General features: G+C 44.5%; 1 protein-coding gene across 1 annotated transcript in view; it reads left to right on the top strand.

The window, feature by feature from the left end:
* The first annotated feature begins 5,471 nt into the window (after nucleotides 1-5,471).
* ankrd50 (ankyrin repeat domain 50) overlaps nucleotides 5,472-21,600 on the top strand; it is a 38,215-nt gene continuing 22,086 nt past the window's right edge. Inside the window, exons 1-2 of the mRNA XM_061080241.1 lie at nucleotides 5,472-6,015; nucleotides 20,899-21,131. Of these exons, the coding sequence (XP_060936224.1) occupies nucleotides 5,492-6,015; nucleotides 20,899-21,131 (757 nt within the window). The 5' untranslated portion in view covers nucleotides 5,472-5,491. The remainder of the gene's footprint in view (nucleotides 6,016-20,898; nucleotides 21,132-21,600) is intronic.

The following is a 21,600-nucleotide window of genomic DNA, read 5'->3' as shown; positions in this document are numbered from 1 at the left end:
CACAGCAACACTGAGCCGCCTGTATGAGGATGAAGCTGCAGGGAACGGTTCTAGTGACGTGTTCAGCAGATTTGTCCTTTAGTCCTGTGAGGAACGTTGTCCCCCTTTCATAGAAATGTGCACCATGTGAGCTGATAATGAATCAAACAACCTCCTAAAGTTAGATTTTAAAACCAGCCAGAGTAAAATACACTAAAACTTTCATGTTGCAAACTTATGTGCAACTATTTGAGAAGCAGTAAACTTTTTGCTTTTCCAACTTGGCATCTCAGCTCCGGGTCATAATAAATAACTGCTCCTGGGTTTGAGTCGGCATTTTGCACATCGCTCCACCGAGAGTGAACCGGTCCCGGAGCCGTGGACGTCAGCGCGACCCACCTGACCCGCCCCCCCGGCTGCGTGAGTCGCAGTCTCACTTCTCACCGAGTCACTTCCACAGCCGCCTCGTCCATCACTGTCGTCTCGGCTCTCAGTCAGAAAATGTGCTCGCTCATGGAGTCGAACTGCAGTTTGTTGGTTTATCCGCCTGTCAGGATTTTAAATTGAGTTTTTGAAGAGTTTTGCATGGGCGGCTTTGCTCTGGTGCTTTCTCTCTGTCTTTCTGTCTCTAAGAGTTTAGTAAAGACCCACTGTCCCACCAGAAGAATCTGAGACCTGCACCCATTGGACGGCACTAGCTGTCAATCACTTGGTATCCAGGAGTACGTCCCATTAGTATACCCATAACAACATTATTACATTAATACTTAATAATCTCTGGTTTGACTCCCACTGTTTTGATCTAAACTAAAAGTCTCATGATTGAATATTTCACGTTAGGACGTTATCGTGGCGACTCAATCTGTCATAAACCACCACCATCTCCATGTTAGCCTCTGGGACATGAAGTCAAAGTCAACTTTAAATACATTCTCCCCAAAGATGGCTTCTGTCATTATACATTGCTCTTGCCCCTTTAATGTAGATTCAAGTGTTTCTGTTCAGTTTGGTTTGAAATCGTTATGAAACATCATAATTGACAGATGAGTACGTACGAGTGAATTCATGTACGACCCATTAGTACTTATATACCCATAACAACATTATTACATGAATACTTAATTATATCTGGTTTGATTCTGGCCGTTTTGATCTAAACTACAAGTATCATGATCGAATCTTTCACATTAGGACGTTATCGTGGCGTCTAAATCTGTCATAAACCAACAACAACTCCATGTTAGCCTCTGGGACATGAAGTCAACGTAAACTTTAAATAAATTTCCCCAAGGATGGCTTCTTTTTATTATACATAGATCTTGCTAATGTATTGTAGATTCAAGTGTTTTTGTGTAGAATTTGGTTTGAAATAGTTCTGAAACATCATGATTGACACATGAGACTGACAAGCGATTGGTCACGCATGTGAGTGGGCGGAACCTCGATACCTCAGGTCCACTCCATGATCACTGCTGCTCAGACTCTGATGCAGAAAGAGCAGGAGCAGTGGCACAGATATCTAGTATCGTTCAACTTAATTTGGGGATTAAGATGAGATGTCGTCCATCTTTATTTACAGTCAAAGGATGACACACACACACACACACACACAAACAAACACACACACACGTAACCAAAACCAGTCATGCAGTGTCACTGGTTGTTTTCATGCGAGCTGAGGCATCATCAGCTGATAACAAACCATCAGCTGTTATATCGTTGTGCAGCGAGCCCTCAAAGAAAAGGTCCCTGAGGGAATTCCCCAGGGGCCGTTAAATATGTTCCAGCATCAGCACCCTCCAGTTAAACCATCATGGACGTGACAGCCCCATGTGCATCCCTGCTGGAGGGGGGGTGGGAGACAGGAACATTCCCCAAATCACTGTTTTTCAATCAAATTGCTGTATTTTAATTTAAAATGTAAGAAAATATGTTTTTGTTTGCAGCTGTGGCTGAAGCACAAATGTTGTTTAGCTGCAGGGGCGAGTGTTATCGCTGCAGAATAATCTGAGTAATAAAAACAGACCTGACAGAGCCAGCAACAACAGGTTTATCTGTTTATTTATTTATCCTGATTATATTTCCTACGTCAAAATAAATCCGCCGCCACGGACTTTACTCAGAGATTGGCAAATAAAAAAAAAACACCTCCTGAAATTAGAGCGGAAAGTAAAACCTAATTCTAGAAAACACACACACCTGCCTGCTGCTCGCTGACATCCACAACATCTGGTGCGTCAGCTGCGAGGTTGAAAAACACATCTCAGATAACAGCTGGACCTCGGCAGCAACAGCCAGGTGATGTTTTCATTTCAGATTAATACGGCGTGCAGTTATTTTCCAGTGGAACCATAAATAAACACAAATAACCGAGTATAGATTGTGTATTTGTATAAATATTCAGGGATGCGAGTATTGTAAACAGACAAACATATTCTGCAGATGCTGTGGATTAGACCTCCAGGCTTTGTTGATGCTGAGTTTAATAATTTATTTGATTATTAAAAGTCATTGAGAGTGTGGAGGGACAAGGACAGAAGAAAAAAAGAGTCAAGATGTAGAGTTTTGAGACTAATACCATATTTCTATCAACACATTATATTTTATTTCACCAGCATAATCCAGTCGGTATCAATGCGGCTCTCTGGGGAGTCTGGGCACTTGCAGAATGTTAAAAAACAAACATTAAAATTTGTTGATGAATTTATACTCTAGGTTTTGTCTGGGGAAAATAAAACTATCTTTCACATATGATTTTAGGTTATAAACACAACTAAAGATTAAAGTATTGAACTTTGGACTTTCCTCTCTTTTTTTAAACAACAAGATTCAATTGGAAAATACAGTCTTAGTCACAGGTGTTCATTTTGGATGTACATATATCTCATATAATTTTGTATAATGAATCAAATCAAATCTCGTATTTTATACATCATATATAATATGTTCTTATCATTTAATGTATATCATATAATATATCATATGTAATAAGTAATATATATATATATCTTATATTGTATATTATACATCACATAACATGTATCATATAATATATCATTTATCTTAACATCTCATACATCATATATCATATTTTGTATATCTCATCTCATATTGTTTATACCTGAACAGTTTGTTAATACAACTTTTTACAGTTTTTTTAAAAACATCTTATGTTATATATACGTTATTAACCTGTAACTAATGGCCACAAGGAGCTGGAACTCCAACTCCCATAAGTCGTTGCGCGGCTGAATGCTGTGTGTGTGTGTGCGTGGAGAGAGATGCGGAGTGTGTTGGAGGCGGAGTGTGTTTGTGTGTGTGTGTGTGTGTCTGTGAGAGTGTGTGTGTGTGCAGCAGGAGGAGCCGCCGACACAAACCAGTGATTCAAAGGGAAGACGTCGCTCTCTCGCTGGGTTCGGAGCGTTGGATCGCAGCGGAGCAGGAAACCACCGGCTCATCTGCAGGGACTCGAACCACCGACACTGCACCACCGACCCGCAGCGGAGCCACAGACCTGCAGGAAGCCAGCGAGGAGCAGCGAGGAGGTGAGAGGAGAACCCGGGAGAAGAACCCGAGAGGAGAACCCGAGAGGAGAACCCGACAGAGACGTTTTCAAAACTGGGGCGACCACACTGGAACGGGCGGTGCGATTGAAGTTTACAGTTGTGTTACATTGTAGCGACTCGGTTCCGTTTGATCTCCGGCGGCTTCTCCCCCCCGGACACACTGCTGGTGAACACGGTTGTGTTTGTTAAAGCCCCCCCCCCCCCCAGAGGTGCGAGTTGTTCCCCATGTGAAATGGGTGAGGTTAGTCCGCTCATACAAAAGACTTGTGCTGCCTTTCTCAGTCAACTGGAGACACACACACACACACAAACACACACACACACACACCCATAGACACACACACTGTATATTTACATCCATGCACGTTCTATTCTGCAGAGTTTTGTTGTTTTGTAGACAGGTGGGTGCAGATCTATAGAAGCTCGTGCTATGTGGCAGCATTACAAACTACCCAATAAGACTGATGACTGTGTGTGTGTTTGTGTGTGTGTGTGTGTCTGGGCTGAGGCATATTTGCATTTTGCTCCACAAGCAGCAGGAGACAGTGATGAAGGGGCCACAATGAAAACTGCATTTTTTTCATAGAAGAGCCGTAAATCAGATTTGAAGGAGCCTGCATGTGACTCCCGGTGAAGATCCACAGTCCTGATCACCGACCATCACGTGTCTGTGGTAAACTCCTGCCACCTTGTTAAAGGGTTTGTGTTAAAAAAAAAACCGTTCCAGAGGTGGGGTCACCTTCCACTTCCACTTCCTCCCATGTGAGCGAGAGACCCCTGCGAGTGCAGGAAAAGAGGGACCCCCCTCCTTGCATTTGGACTTTCCTTTTTTTCTCGTTTCCCTGCTGGAGTCCAGGACGGATGTGCACTGTTTTGGGATTTAAAGCCACATAGGAAGGAAGGGGGTGGGGGGTGGGGGGGGGAAACTGAACCGAACCCTTTGCCAAAGAGTTTAGTTGCAGCTGAACAATCCTCTCGCCCACCTCGGGGTCGCTGCAGGAGAAGCGTTCAACCCCGTCTCTGCAGTTTGTGCATCACAATAAATCACGTCGGCCCGGCTGCAGCTTACACGGGGATTTGTTTTTCGAAAGGCTTACTAATGTCTCCTCGTGTGGTTGTTTGGTGTTTTTCCCCCGGTTCAGACAATGTCAATCATGCATTAACAAACATCCCGTGGACTAATTAAAGCTGCGGTTCGTGCATTAGCATTAAGCTCCTAAAAACTTGCATGGGAGTTCTGTCCCCATTCTAAAGCCTTTTGTCTCTGTGTCTGTGTTTTCCAGGGGAAGAGCCAGGCCGAGCATGTTATTGGAGAAAATGACTCGGCACTGGCAGTCGCCTTCCGTGCTCGTGTAATGGAAACACGCTCCGGTCGCCCTCGCTAGCTATCTGAAATGCATCGGCGGAAATACATCAGCAGCTCCCATGGCTAATTGTATCAAGCGGTGGCGGCTGGAGTTTGCCAGCGGATGCACTCAAGAGCCGGGTGCCCTGCCATGCCCAGCGCCATGCTAAGGCAACACGCTCACAATAACAAGGAGCACTCGGTCCAACCAGTGGGAAAGCTGTGGAAAAAGTTGGTGGAAAATCTATGGTTTGAGCCTCAATTTTGATTTCCCTCCTTTTATTTTTTTATTTTTTTTAATTTGACCTAGATATTCCTCCGCTGCTTTCACCGCCATCTGCTGCAGCTCGCCCCCTTCTCTCTCTCTCTCCTCTCTCCTCTCGAGTTGCTTTCACTCCGGCTCCTTCCCGTTGAATCCACGGGACGGTGAAGTGCAACCTGCTTTCTGAGAGAGAGGGAAACGGTTTTTCAAGCCCCGGCAAAAAATGGATTTCCGAATTTACAGCTGGCCCTCGCTGGAGTTGAACATGTGAGGGGGGGGGGGGAATGGAGGGACCCCTATGAAGAGGAGGAATAGCTGGAACAGCAGCGCAAGATCACAATGGCCCAAACCAGTTTGCTGCAGGGGAAGCGCTTTTACTGCCGGGAGTGGGTCTTCCACAAGATCCAGCACTGCCTCCAGGAGAAAACCAACACTCTCACCGGAGTGACCAGCACTCCCAGCAAGCAGCAGCAGCAGCAGCAGCCGGCGGCGGCGGCGCCCAGCGGGGGTGCGTCCACTCCCGGTAGCCTCACAGCGGGGTCTGCGAAGTCAGGTAGCTCCTGGGGGGTGCTGCTGGTGGGAGGGCCGGGCAGCGGGAAGACGGCGCTGTGCACGGAGCTGCTGTGGCCCGCGTCCGCCCAGGGGAACCACCGCGGCATGCACCAGCAGAGCCTGGCGTTCCACTTCTGCCGGGCGGACGACTCGGACACGCTGTGCGTCGGCGGCTTCGTCCGCGGCCTGGTGGCGCAGATCTGCCGCGGCGGGCGGCTGCCGGGCTACGAGGAGAAGGTTCGAGACCCGGCGGTGCAGAGCTGCCTGCAGCCGGGGGAGTGTGAGAGGAACCCCACCGAGGCCTTCAAGAGGTGAGGACTCCATCACACTGCTCTTCTTCCTCTTCACCCTCCTCTTCCTCTTCACCCTCCTATTCCTCTTTATCCTCCTCTTCCTGTTTACCCTCCTCTTCCTCTTCACCCTCCTCTTCCTGTTTACCCTCCTCTTCCTCTTAACCTTCCTCTTCCTGTTTACCCTCCTCCTTCTCTTCACCCTCCTCTTCCTGTTCACCCTCCTCTTCCTGTTTACCTTCCTCTTCACCCTTCTCTTCCTCTTCACCCTCCTCTTCCTGTTTACCCTCCTCTTCCTCTTCACCCTCCTATTCCTCTTCACCCTCCTCATCCTCTTTATCCTCCTCTTCCTCTTTATCCTTCTCTTCCTGTTTACCTTCCACTTTCTCTTCCTCTCTACCTTCTTCTTAACCTTCCTCTTCCTCTTCACCCTCCTCGTCCTCTTTATCCTCCTCTTCCTGTTTACCTTCCTCTTCCAATTGACCCTCCTCATCCTCTTTATCCTCCCCTTCCACTCTACCCTCCTTTTCCTGGTTACCTTCCTCTTCCTATTTACCTTTCTCTTCCTCTTCACCCTCCTCTTCCTGTTTACCCTCCTCTTCCTGTTTACCCTCCTCTTCCTGTTTACCTTCCTCCTCCTGTTTACCCTCCTCTTCTTGTTTACCTTCCTCTTCCTGTTTACCTTCCTCTTCCTCCTCTCTACCTTCTTCTTAACCTTCCTCTTCCGATTTACCCTCCTCATCCTCTTTATCCTCCTCTTCCTGTTTACCCTACTCTTCCTGTTTACCTTCCTCTTCCTCTTCACCCTCCTCTTCCTGTTTACCTTCCTCTTTCCCCTCCTCTCTACCTTCTTCTTAACCTTCCTCTTCCTGTTTACCCTCCTCTTCCTCTTCACCCTCCTCTTCCTCTTCACCCTCCTCTTCCTGTTTACCTTCCTCTTTCCCTTCCTCTCTACCGTCTTCTTAACCTTCCTCTTTCTATTTACCCTCCTCTACCTCTTTATCCTCCTCTTCCACTCTACCCTCCTATTCCTGTTTACCCTCCTCTTCCTGTTTACCTTCCTCTTTCTCTTCCTCTCTACCTTCTTCTTAACCTTCCACTTCCTATTTACCCTCCTCCTCCTCTTTACCCTCCTCTTCCTGTTTACCTCCCTACTTCTCTTCCTCTCTACCTTCTTATTAACCTTCCTCTTCCTATTCACCCTCCTCATCTTCTTTACCCTCCTCTTCCTGTTTACCTCCCTCCTTCTCTTCCTCTCTACCTTCTTATTAACCTTCCTCTTCCAATTCACCCTCCTCATCTTCTTTATCCTCTTCTTCCACTCTACCTTCCTCTTCCTCTTGACCTTTCATGTACACTTAACATTCCTCTACCCCTTCATCCACCTCCTCCTCTTTTGTCTTTCTCTTTACTCTCCTCTTCCTCTTTACCTTCCTCGTCCTCCTTGTTACAGCGGAGGAAGAAGTCGACTGAAGTTATTGCTGACAATTAGTTGATTGACAGGAAAGGGATTTGTCAATGATCAGTTATCAATCAACAAAATGCGTTAGCGTGCAGCTTCCTGCTCCCTCACTTTCTGGATTAGCTAAATGATAAATGCTCTGTATTTATAAAGATCTTTTTCTAGTCTTGATGAAACTCAAAGCTCTTTACAGAACAGTTTTACATTTAGACACAGTCATACAGTGCATCTATGTGCAGCACTTTTCTCTATGAGAAGGGCAACTCAGATCTTATGTCCTAAATCTAACATTTTACGCTATTTTTATCTATTTGCTAACATTTTATAGTGATACATTTGCAAAAATCATCAGATTTATGGTCACTGTCTGGATTAGCTTAATGCTAAATGCTCTGTATTTATGGAGATCTTTACTCGTCTTGATTAAACTCAAAGCAGTTTTACATTCACACACAGTCATACACTGCATCTATGTCTATTTCATGCTGATAGATTTGCAAAAATCATCAGATTTATGGTTAAAAGCAACAATTGCCTTTTGCAGCAGGTCATGAAATCATCTGGTTTGTTGATACATTTGAAGAAACTCTGTTTATCCCGTTGCTCTGTGCAACACAAGCTGGTTTTAAAGAATGAAACCTTGCAGCTCCTCTCAGGCAGCTGGTGATCGGCTCTGTCAGCTCCAGGTATTGTTGGAAATCCAAGAATTTGCTTTGGCCTGAAATGTAAAATGCAAAGCCAGCCCCTCCCCCCCTCTCTCTCTCTTCCCTCTCCACCTCCTGACCCTGATGCACCCCCTCCCCTTTTCATTTTACTGCCGCTCACACTCAGCACATAGCTCCGCCTCAGCAGCCTCTCCACTCATTCCATGTCATGGTTTTGTTGGTTTTCCCCCCTGGTGGGACACGCTGGGTGGGACTGTCCCTCCCTGGGTTCCTCATTCACGAAAGGTCAGATATTTTTAAGTCAGTGCCGAGCTCAGGTGGCCGAGGACTCGTGAGTGAGGAGCGTTGAACCTCGACCGGTTGACTCAGGTCGCCGGGTGACCTGAAGCGAGGATGTGAAACTGAAGTACAGTGGGCCTGCGGACTTCCAGCGCCGTGCCCGGACATGTAACGTGATCGAGACTGTTATTGTAGACGCAGGCTTAAAGGGGGGGGCTGCACGTGAGCCGGTGTGTGTGCATGAGGGTTAGTTGCAGGACTTGTCTTCACAGTTTAGGTCAGGCAGTCTGTGCAACACAGGCTGGAATGCAGCACTGAACACACACACACACACAGACTCACACACTCACACACACTCTCTCACACACACACACTCACGTTTCTTGTCTGGCCATCTGGTGACGCTTATTGCACCATCTCCACATCACACACCGGGCAGGGAGGAGGAGGAGAAGGAGAAGTAGGTCAAACGTTCAGCAAGGTAAATCATTTTTTTAAATGCTCACCAGAGTCAACAGCTCAACCTGCGCTCCTCTTTTCTTTTTTTCTGAAACACACTTGTTCTCAAGGAAGCGAGCGCTCCTCTTGTCATCTGCTGGTGATCACGTGGTCGGTACGGGCGACTCTGACTTCAGTTTGACCCTCTCCGATGAAAGGCAGGTTATCGTGGGGACGTAAACAATCGAGCGGGTCCCAGCGGAGACGGACTCCTCACTTCAGCTCTGCTCTGTGTCCCGCTGCGTGTCCAGGGTCTCGCCGCCTGAGACGATCGCATGAGCTCGAAGCTTGCAATTGAGTCCTAGGGCCATGAATTTGTCGTTTTGTTTGCGAGGCACAAAAGCAGTTGTGCAAACGCCTTATCGCCATCTCAGGTGTAGAAGCATCCCAGCGGCTGTGGAACACGGATAATCTTAACGGCTCCGCTGCCGTTCTAGATGCTATCTGGTTTCAGGAAGTCCAGATTGTCGACTGTATCTGGCAGTGACTTGAGAAAAATGAGAAGAGATGGATGCGTGTCAAGGTTCGCTATTATTCTAACACTAATTTAAATCAAGAATAAAGAGTAAAAGAGAGCTGCATGCTTTATTTTGATTGGACAGACTGTACTTGACTCAGATAGTAGTTCAAAAAAGTTTCATTTACTTTAAAGCAACACTACGCAACTTTGTACAGCGCCCTCTGCTGCCACACGTGAAGATTGATTCACTCAATTAGTTTAAGTCCAGGGCTGTGTTCGAAACCACCCAATCCCTAACCCCCACTTTACTAACCAGTGTCTATGTAGAGGACTATAAAGTGAGCTCATCGGCTAAAGAACAAAACGCCTTCAGACACGTCTTGGCTCATTTTCTCTGTGCAGGTAATTACGTCATTGTCGCAGGATTAAGACAAACAACAACAACAACAGTGTCGCCTGCCCAAAGATCTGCAGTAGCTTTTAAATTTGACACTTTTAGGTAAACAACATGTTGAATGAATGTGTTTAAACGTAGAAATACACTTGTTTGTGCTGTGATGAGCTGCTCTGCTCGTATTTATAAGACGGCTCAGTCTGTTCCTGTTGCTCTCTCTCCTCTCGTCTCTCTGCCGCAAGCACAATGCATGATGGGAACTGCTGCTCGCTTAGTGACCATCGGTTGTGCTTTTCACGTTGCATTGTGGGAAACAAAGAGTGCGCTATATATGGCACACAAAATTAACTCCAACATTCATACAGCACTGCAAAAAATGTCAAACTCACTATGGACACAGCCCATGATTGTGTTGAGAGGAGCTCTGGCTGTGGATATTACCCATGATCCTCGGCTTCCTGAACCAGAAGAGCGGCCGCTGGAGCAAACACACAGAACCTTGTTCACAATTATTCAGATAAACACGGGTTCTTCACGACTTCCAAGACTTTTTAAACTCAGCGACTGTACTCACATGCTATTTTAAAGTCTCTCTGACACAGATGTTTTAATCCCCCACCCCCGAGAAAAACCCCCAGCCCTCTTCCAGCTGTGATTTGAAAGGTTCGCTGCTGGCTGAATGCGTGAGGCCCTGCCAAATTCTTTAGCCTGGTCAAAGACAAACAGCTCTGTTTGTTGATAGTAATCAGTCGTGTGTTAATGCATTGAAACTGGTTCAGACACGGGTTTTACGTCCACGCTGTGAAACCCGATCCTGTGTGCGTCTGCAGCCACAGATAAACACACTGTCTACATTTAAAATCTTGTTTGGACATTTTATTGCTGCATTTGTTTCACCTCAGTTGTGTTTTTATCACCGTGTAGCATTGTAAATTAAAACAACTATATGAAATCTAACATCAGAAGTCATCAGCAAAAGTGTAAATTTGAGTAAAAGTACTTATTAAAAGACAGATGTACTCAGTGCTGTAGTTTAGAAGCTTGAGTAAGTTACTTAATTTAATTATTGTATAGTTTGTGTGGGAAAAATGCAACATATTTGACAACTTATGACAATTTATCTGCACAATATGGATTTGTAAACGTCAAAAAGTTATATAGTAGTGTCAGTAGTAGCACTAGTATCTGTAGTAGTAATGTAGTAACTTTAAATAGTGTATATCGTCCCGTTTATCATATATTATGTAACTTAACTACTTGTCGTAAAGCAATGATATAATTTAGTATAATATAGTAACTGTGTCTCTGAACTTCTATTAAATCCTTTCCAGTCACATTCTAATTTATTTCAATGTAAAATATTTAAAGTTCAACTCATGAAATCCATATTCGTAGTGTGAGCATAACTTTATATCTGGAAACGTGGTTGTGGGGCTGAGCTGTGAAATATAATCATTTATTGGTTTTCAGCAGAATCATATTTGAAGGAATAAAATGTTTTTCTTCAAAAGAGGAATTTCTCTGCACATGCAGAATTTGACGTCCTGTAATAAATCTCGACGCAACACATTTATTTGATCATTTTATGGAATAAATCAACATCTGAAACTGTACTTATCCTGATATTGATATCTCTCATTTATCACCGAGCCTTCACCAGACTCCCTTTCCGTTTCATCTTCCACTGAAAGTCATGTGATGCATTAGTCGGGACAGATTCCCGCCAGCAAAGGTCACGAGCCCCGGTTCTGCAGATAAAAGCCAGCTTCACCTTTCAGTTTAACTTTCGTCTTCCGCGGCGAAGCAGGAACCGACGTCTCGTTCAAACGATGAAACGCCGTGCGTCGCCTCGGCTGCTCACACGGGTCAGACTCATCGCCATCGCTGCTATCTCACAGCGTTGGGACTTGGAGGGCGTCGTCAAGGATTTCATTTCCAGACAAAGCACATTCCTCTGTGTCATGAGCCTTATCAAAGGCCACTGCCGTGTTGTGACTGGGTCCAGAATGAATCTGTGAGTTTTGAAACGAGCAGTCAGCCGCCCGTGTCGTCCAGCGTGCTTTACTTTCTCCCTTCAGGACAAAAGAGCGAGCTTCAAACAGGTGGAATTAACTCAGTCATGTGGGTCAAACTAAAGGCTACAGGGTTTGTTTTTTTTTGTGCTGATGGGACAAAGCTGCCTTTTTAGTGGAGGTGTGACTTTTTGTGGATCTGCCGTCGGGCCGTTCGCCACCGAGCAGCACGAGACAAGTTTCTATTTCCTCTGTAAAGGGCACAGACTTCACATGTGATGAATGACCAAGGCTTGAGTTTGAAAAGTTCCTCTGCAGCGTTTTTATTCCCTCAGTGAGCACGAGGGAGAAATAGATTATTAAAAATGCTAATTTTCCTGCAGCTACATCAAAAGTTTCTTTAAGTTTGTTCGTCACTTTGTTCCAAACTACTGTTGATAATTCAGATAGATAATTGAAGCAAAAGTACAATTTAGATCTTGTCTTGTTTTAATAATGATAAATGTATATTTATAGCGCCTTTGTTAAAACTCCAAACAGTTAAAAGTAAATCACACATCTGTGAATATAAATATCGGCTTCTTCTAAGTTGTTATCGGCTCGCTGCAAACTTTTAGAACCACTTTTTGACTTTTAGTTGTTTTCATTGCTGTTTGTCTTTTAGCAGGATTGCACAAAATCTACTCAACCGATTTTTTGTGAGAAGTCAGTGGAAGATTTGGAGCAGATTCCCAGAATGAACACATTAGTTTTTCAATCACTTTCTTCAACATAAGTTTTTTTGCACTGAATTTCCAGGGAATCATTTTGCATCTTGATGAAAAACGGGACATTTATGTGACTGATATCTGAGTTTGAGCCATTTGCTGCAGCTTGATTAGATTTAATGATACAGTTGGGTTTTCGGTTTGAGCTACATTCTCTTTCGCTCTTGTAATGTAGGAAACTGTGAGGTGTGGAGATATAAATATAACGAAGATGTTTACAGCGGTGACGTGATCTCATGTTGACCTAAGTGAGAGAAACCCTGTAATAATGTGACGTAAGTGAAAACACTTCTTTCACCGACGTGCCTGTTGCTCTCGTTTGGACGCATTTCAGTCTGAAGTGAAACCAACCACGACTTTATTTTATATGATGATGACGGAGCCCTATAGTCCCCCCCCCCCCCCACATCTCATTGTGTTGACTCTTTAACTGTTGCACTTCGGGCAGCTCTTCTTATTGGGGTTAAGAGACGCTGAAGGAAAGTGGCCCCGGTGCCTCTTCATGTGGTGCACGGCTGTGGAAAAACCTGCAGCAGATCAGAGCCACATTTTACCGAAAAGCGCACACACACACACACACACACACACACACACACACACAAAAAAAGCCTCAGCGTGACGCATCGACTCCAGTTGAGCAGATGAGGAGAAACAGCGGCGCTGGTGCGACTGCAACGATGACTCAGCAATCTGAGGTCAGCCTCTGTCTCCACACCACTGGCGGCTCCTGTGTGTGTACGTGTGTGTGGGTGTGTGTGTGTTTGTGTTTGTGTGGATGTGTCGTCGTGCCGGTGTGGGCATGTATAACTCATTCATATTAATTCTATCGCACTCAATAAATTAACTCGTAAAAAGTGTGATGCTCACGCTCGTATATATATTGGCTCATAAACTTAAGATTCATTCACGAGGATAAAAGAACAGTTGCATCTTTATTTCCAATCAAAAGTTCCGTCTTTTTAAACATGGAGCTTCTAAAAATGTGCATTATATGTTCCCGGGGTCAAAGGTCAAGTGTTCACGTTGCTTATGTTGTCAAACCAACAGCTCATAACCTGAAGATACTTGATTCACACCGAAATAAAACAGATAAAAGCAGCAAATCCAAATGTTTTGGAAGCTTTGAACTGTGAGTGTTTGCTTCAGTGATTTCCTTCATGGTTAAAGCCCCCCCGACAACCGTCTCATCAATATTAAATGTTCATCAACAAACAAGCAGCTTATCTGCGTCATCAGCGCGGTGAAGCTTCGGTTTCATCAGATCCTGTCGTCCGTGTCGGCAACACAAGTAAATAAACTTCACTACCGCCGACACTTCTTGATTCGAATCGTCCTGAATTCTGATTGGTGGATTTAAATATGCAGCGTCACCATTTTCCAACTGTGTCTGCCGATTTGAAATCGCCATATTTCACATACACATATTGAGTTTGTCTTTATACATTTACTATAAACTGCTCATATTAAACACAGGTATATAGTTGAAGGGAACATTTGTTACCTCACAAAATCCAGATATTAGCACTCTACACACAAAGCAAATCTCACAATGTGTATATCCTCACCTTTCTGTGAGTATTTTAGCGAATCTAAATGTATTTGATTTGTCACATGTCTTGAAATCAGTGATATCATTTAAAACATATATGCCAACGTCTCATCCGGCTCTGAAGGAAAAGGAACAGAAGTCCCACCCGTCTTAAAAGTTTAAACGCCTTTGTTGCATCAGGTCCTAATGGGTTTAATCCAATCTGATCCAAAAGTTAATGAGTCCTTCATGTTTCCACCAAGTTACAAGAAAGATGGAACGGCAATGAAAACAACCTCCTTGGCAAAGGTAAAAATAGAAATGTGTCCCGCTCTATTTTTGGCAAAAAATGTAGAGAGCTTATTGGAAATAAAACATGTTTTCAGTTCCTTAATATTTTTTCCAAATATTAAGATTATCGTGTGATGATGATCGGTTTCCTCAGCAGCAGATTGTTGATCTTTCTGGTGCCAGAGCGCTCACACAGCTGCCCTTTGTTTCCAGAAGCTTTTTCAGATGGGACGAAGCCTCGAGTGTGTTTTCAGAATCCTGCACTCGGCTCGGCTGGCTCTGGACGTCCTGCAGGGTTTTACACGTTTAGAGAAACCTGGCGAGAGGTGTGTGTGTGTGTGTGTGTGTGTGTGTGTGTGTGTGTGTGTGTTTACACCTTGAGACAAACAGACGGCGTGTGTCCGTGCCGCGGAGCGTTTTGGAGGCAAACCCCCGGCGAGAGAGCGTCGGCAGGGAGGGACGAGCAAGCGAGGGAGGGAAGGAGGGAGGGAGGAGGGATGGGGGTTGAGAAGGAGGAAATTTCAGATTCCTTTGACAGTATTGGATGGCGGGCCAGGAATGCACACCTCGTCCGGGTTGGGAAGAGCTTCGGGGATTTGGAATAGTGATCTGAGGCATGTGTGCTGGCTCCAAGACACGTCCGCCTGTTTACACTTGTGCAAATCGTTAATGGGCCGAGTTACGGAAGTAAACAAGTGTTTGAATTTGAACGTTTTCATTCAAATTCTGTAAATAAAGCTGTTTTCAGACTTGAGCTCCTTAGTACTGGAGGCAGGAGGCAGGACAAGAACTATACATTTCCTTTTACATATTAACGTCCTCTTCTACGTCAGTTAATCACAGTTTAATAAAATGTTTGGTGGCACAGTAAAAGGGGGGGGGCAAGAGTTCAGATGGTCAATTCTCCCAGAATTCCTAAAAACAATGTGATCTCTGTGTGTGTCCAGTCCCATGATGATGATGATGATGATTATTGGAATCAAAAACATCATAAGACTTAATCTTTATCTCAACGATCACCAGTTATCAGTTTAGATTCGTCAGTTTAGGGGAATTATGAAGTTATGAGTCAATTATGAGGAACCACTTTGGGCTGGTTTTAGTTTCTTGGTGTGTGTGTGTGTGTGTGTGAATCCCCCCCCCCCCCGACCATCTCCAGTCCCTGGGACAGCTGGAGGCACTCGGCTGCTCTGGAGTCAGCTCGGGATTGATTCTGCAAATCCATTAAGCCAAGATCAAGTTCTTGCATCGTCCGAGCGTTTAAAGAACGGCAGAAACAAGCACTTTTTAAATACTTAGAGAACGGTTCATAAGTGATCGGTTTCTGTGCTGGTGTGAGATGGCAGTTTATGAGGTGATCTGCGTACAACATGCTTTGGAGTTTCAGCTTCTCAGACAGTAGGCTTGGATTTGTGGATTCAGTTAAGCTATCTCTCTGTTTTCATATATTATGACTCTTCTCTGTGTCCATACATTGATTTGTTAGAGGCCACAACCTCAATATCAACACTGATCATTACGTAATGATTGATGCTTTGCTCAAATTAGAAAATCTGTCTTCATAGCTCGCTCTCTTCTCCTCTATCTGGTCCTCTGACACACACACAGAGACACACAAACACACAAACAGTGACACATCTGCAAACTCAAACTGGGTAAAACAACACAATCTGGTCTTCGCACAAACACGAATGACGTCAGTGATCATTTGCATATGGAGCAGTAGAGTCATATCCAATCACACGTGGTCATAGAAGACACATCCATGATGCATCTCAACACCAGGTGCTAACAGACGGATTTGAAGGCTGTTCACTGAGTGATTGGATCTCTCAGGATTGAACTGGGCCAGAGATTAAAATCTTCCAACCTGAAGCCGTCTCTGAAAACCTAAAGCTGCTCCTGAAAGAAATACCGAAGCCAGGAGAAGTTGTTAAACTCTTTGCATTGTTGGAATAATGTCGCCATGGGTTTAAGCTCATTTGCGTCTAGACGTGATGTAATTGTTTAAGCATAATCGGATTCCTTTTTTCCACTGGTTATGAACAAATTACTATAAGGGCTGTTTCTGTGTTTTAGAGAGTAACTGAATTACTGCTGCCGTGTTGCCATCCTCAGAGGTTTATCTCTCAGCACAAATTCATGTATATGTGTCGTGTGAGTGCAGCTGGGCTCCTCTGTAACTAAAACCATTGATTTGTAAATACATATACTTTGAATAAGAAGCTTGAGTCGATGCAAAAAAACTGCCACGAAGCTTTAGTTCCGGAGATTAAATGGAAACTGGAGCGAGATGAAAACAGACGGAGAAGCAAACAGCCAGTGGTTGTTCCCGTTGTCGGTTTGATTACTTTCAACAAGACCGTGATCGCGACACCTTTATGCATAATGTAAGAAATCATATAAGTAAGAAGCCGGGCCAGATTCTCATCTCCTTCACTTTGCCCGGAGCCTGAGTCAGCTGCTGGCGTCCGGCGCTGCGGCACTAAGCTCCTCTGACTTCACAAAGACGCTGAGCCGGCCTCCTCCACATTGACCCGATGCTAAGTGAAGAGCTGGACGTTCCGCTAATGAAAAGACATCTGGGTTTCGATCGGCCAACGGCGGAAAAGCTTTGTCAGGATCACCTGCTCGCCAGTTTTTTCCATTCAGCGAAAGCCGTGTCAAGGACCACACATGGGTTGTGTATCTCACCCCTTGTTCCGCGTCCCGGTCTGTGTTTACATGAGTGTGTGTCTGTGTGTGTGTGTGGTGATGTTTGGTTGTGTGGCGTGGATCTCAGGCCCGGCTCGCCCGCTCTATAAAGTGAGTTGTGTAGATTTGTAAGACTCTGGCTCGGTGCCCGGCGCGGCCCAGACATCTTCACTAAACGTCAAACTGAAAACCTTCACTTTGCACATTGTGGAGAAAGGCTCAGAATGACAGATGGCGAGTGCATCGGATGCATTTGACACACACACACACACACACAACCACACACACACACACACCCACTCCTCTCCACCCTTTCTTGTCTTAAATAGAAATGGGCGTTAACTTGAGCAGTATGCCGAGGATCTGAGTGAGAACCAACCTCGTGTATCGCTGATTCCCTTTTAATTCTCTGGCTCAGGTGCTGCAGGTTTGTGTTGCAAACTCAAATCTGCTTTTCCCCTGAGCTTGAGCTGATTCTCTCTCTCTCTCTCCGTCTCCCGCGTCCCAGGGAGTCGTCTTTGTCTGCGGCTCTTGTCTTTTGACTCTTTGACAGCCCTGAAAGTAGCTGAATTGTCGGAGAAGAAAGGCCCTTTGTTGTGCCCACTTGCTGTCACTGTGGATTTGATTGTCTCAGTGGGCAGCGTGGCCTCAGACACGACCATTCACGCACACACTCGCTCCCCGGCCCCCCCACCCCACCCCGTGGACGGACATTCCTTCCAGCGAGGCTCCCAGATGGCACCGCTGGTTCTCTGTGGGGCTGCGGACATCAGGAGCAGTGATCGACCTTGTGTCTGAGCAGCTTCATGACGGAGGAGGTTTCATTTCCAAATGAGAGTTCAGGCTGCAGAGAGAGTCAGGAATACGGGCTGAAGATTGAGGTTTTGCAGAAACACGTTAAAATGCGCAGGATTGTGTCCAATGCTGAAAAGTGAATGGAGGACAACAACAACCTTTTAATTCAGTCATTCTGAAAAGAGAACATTTGCTGCTTTTCCTCATCACAAAGTGAATTCATTCAGGGTTTCAGGCTGTTTGTCGAAAACAAAAATGGAGATTGGCAGAAGTTGCTTCAGGCACCTGGTACCTGTGTTAACACACTTCAGCTATTTGTGTTTTTGTTTACACTGAAATCATTCAATTAATAAAAAACAAAGAATTAGCAGCTTGGTAAATGAAAAACTCCATTTGGTTGCAGGTCTATTTGCATCTCAGAATAATGACTAGAGAATTAAATATCATGTAATGCAGTCTGAGATAAAACTGTTATGACAAAGAAATGTCAGTGAGGCTAATAAATAACAGTAAATAAAAGGAGAAGAGACAAATAAAACCAAATATATAGATCTTAAAAGCGTAAATGTAAATAAAGAATACAAATCTGGTCTGCATTGAATATTATGTAAATGATAAAAGGTTTTATATCTGCAAACATAAACGTAGATAGCAACTCATATCGACTGAGCTCCTGTGTTAATATATTATTATGCACATATTTTATATTCACTGGTAATAAGTCGACCATTATTCCGACTTCTAAAAAATTGTAGCTCATCAGCAAAAGCGTTTTCAAAGTAGTTTAACTCGACCATATTGTACGTCGTTGCCTCAAACTACAAACGTACGCACATAAATATATTCAAGCACTTGTGTTTGGTATTAAAATAAAGTGGAGGTTGTTGTAAAGGTGTGTGTCTCTTGTGTGTCTCTGCACTGAACGCACACAGACCTTCACCACCTCTGCTTCCTCCTGCTTCAGGATAATGAACTTGGTTTGAAATGTGAGCCCAAAGTGGCGGATGAGCTCCGGAGCCACGGGGTTAGTGACATGCTGCTGAGCATCCAGAGGACGTCTCATTAAAACAGTATTTTAGTGTTTTATGACAACGCTTACGAGTCATGTCAGCTCCATTAAAGACGAGTGGTAGTTAAAGAGAGCGTCCCGTCATCCGGAAGGTGACCGATCTTTATCTTCTGCTCGATAGCTAAACCGTGAAGATCCTCTCATGCCCCGAAGCCGTCTCCGCTCCCGAGTCAAGTTCTCGTGTCGATTAATTGATTTGATCAATCTCCTTTTTTTAAATGTTTAATTAACCCAGACCCAGATTAAAATGTCACTAGTATAAAGTCCTCAGATCCTTTATCTCGGCCGGTTGAGCTGGAAGTACGTTTATGAATCTTGGGAAATTACATTTTCCCCTGAATGGAGTTCGGTGGCAGTAACAGTCCTGGTAGCACAGACGTAATGTCACAGAACCAAAGATATGAAAATATAAAAAGATATTTCGCTCCTGTGGGTGTTCATTTGATCCCATGTCTTTCTTGAAGGTTTGTTTTTGGTTAATGTTGCATTTTAACGGAGCCACAGAGCTGAATTTAATCGACGCTCGTCTTCAAACATCAATATCAATGCAGCGAGGAGCTTTGTAGAGGTTTGATTTTGCACATTTAGTTTTCGAGATAGTTACCAAACGCATCTTTTCCTTCACACTTCAATCGTCTCGATGCCGAGAGTTTAGCTTGCAGATAAAGTTTTTGTTGAACATAACAAAAAAGGGGCGGCCCTATGAATTATATATGAGTGTAGATCAGCTGTGGAAGTTTTCAGCTCACAGCCTGTTAATGGATGCAGTTTAGGTTGGATGGAGACGTATTCAAACGCCTACACTCGCTCCCTGTTCAGCTAGAGAGACAGAGAGAGAGACAGAGAGAGAGACAGAGAGAGAGAGACAGAGAGAGAGAAAGAGTCGCTCTCTCTCTGTGACTGTGTCTCGTTGCATCACACCAGACAAACTGCTGCGAACAGATTCATCCTGGAGAGAAGCTTGTGTCGCTCAGAGGGAGGAAAACAATGGAGGCATTATGATTCATTTCTACCAAACACACTGGAGATTTGACTAACTTAACATTATGATATTAGAGTTGTGTAGTAGTACAGAAACACAATAGTTTTTACTGTATTTTTTTCTAATTTCAGCTTCGAATAGCTAAATACAACCAAACTTACTGGAACAATAACACATGAACATTAGGTTTTGGTATCGTGTAGTTTTTCTGACAAAGGTGCTAAATGTATACGGTTTTCTTTAAAAGAAAGAACAAATCACAGTTGACGAGAATATTTTTGTTCATTGCTACGGCAAATTGGAAGTTGAAACATAACATACTGCCCTTCTAAAGTTTTAACTAAACTAACAATCAAATATGCAAATACAAATAAGTGTCAACTTCCGACAATAAATGAAACGGAAACCCTTCCACAATAAGTCAACACTAAATAATAGTTTCAGTCCTGGAAACAGCTAAATACTCCGAGCAGTCAAACACTGAGCATCTCTCTGCTTTCAAATATATCCCATCCCAACATTTTTGCTTTGGTCCCAACCATTAGCACAGAGGAGGAGAGGGATTATGACATAAACCTCGATTTTTAGCTGAAGTGATGTTTCCATGCTCCATTGTTACTGTAGTTAGTTATCTTGCCTAATGAGCAGTGCAGAAATCAACCGTTAATTAATTGATGGAAAATTAAGTTTTTAATATTTAACTATGATTTCATACTGGGAATGTTTTTAGATTTATATGTTTGTTTTTCATATATACTGTGCTTACTTTCTGCAGCCCAAGGTGGCAGCTCTGAATAACCTGTTTTCCTTGAAGTCATTTTTCTCTCTTTTCTGACACGGCGTAAATGATTCATCGGCTAATTTAAAGAAAATACAGATAACAGACAAATTAATTGATAAGGAAAACACCGTTGCAGCCCCACGTTAGAGAAGAGAAGTAATTTGGTTGGTGTGTCGGGTACAATCGTTAAGATGAAAACATAATAAAGTTCCTCTCCCTTCCCGTAGGTGCGTCCTGCTGCCTCTCCTGGGCGTGAAGCCTCCTCAGCAGTCCCTCATCCTGCTCGTGGACTCTATCGACGAGGGCTGTCAGCTGGGCGAGGGGGAGCAGCGCTCGCCCCCCGGCTCCCCCAGGACCATCGCCGAGCTCCTGGCCAGCCACCACGAGTTCCTGCCGCCCTGGCTGCTGCTCATCTGCTCGGCACGCCGTCAGAACAAGGCCATCACCAAACTCTTCACAGGTAAATACAGGCTCGAATGAAGGAAGCGGCTGGTGAATTGAGGTCAAAGCTTGAGTGCCGCCATTGTTGATGTATCTTCCTCGGGGCTGTTGTCGTCCTTGCTCGAACTATTGGCTTCAATCGCTCCAATGATTTCCGGTGGTTCTGCTCCATTTCCTTTGCTTTGTCCATATCTGTTAGCTTCAAGAAGACGTGCACAAATAAGGATGAAATTAACCTAGAGTACGAAAGGAAAGCTCTGAGCATAACCCGAAATGAGCTGAGCTGATTTAAAGAGACATATCAATATATAAAAACATGATGCATCACTAAGGCTACAACCAAAGTGGTGCAGCTGCTTGTAGAATATGGATGCAGAAGGTGTTCTCCCACCTCAACCTTCCCGGTAAGATCAGGGTCACGGCTGCAGACCTCCTCCTTCATGTCCGATGACACTGTTCCCACCCGGCTGCTGTTATCTCATCCATCA

This window comes from Limanda limanda, chromosome 10, assembly GCF_963576545.1.
Source record: "Limanda limanda chromosome 10, fLimLim1.1, whole genome shotgun sequence".
Lineage (NCBI taxonomy): Eukaryota > Metazoa > Chordata > Actinopteri > Pleuronectiformes > Pleuronectidae > Limanda > Limanda limanda.
Note: the sequence above shows the minus strand (reverse complement) of the source record. Positions and strands in the feature narration are given on the sequence as shown.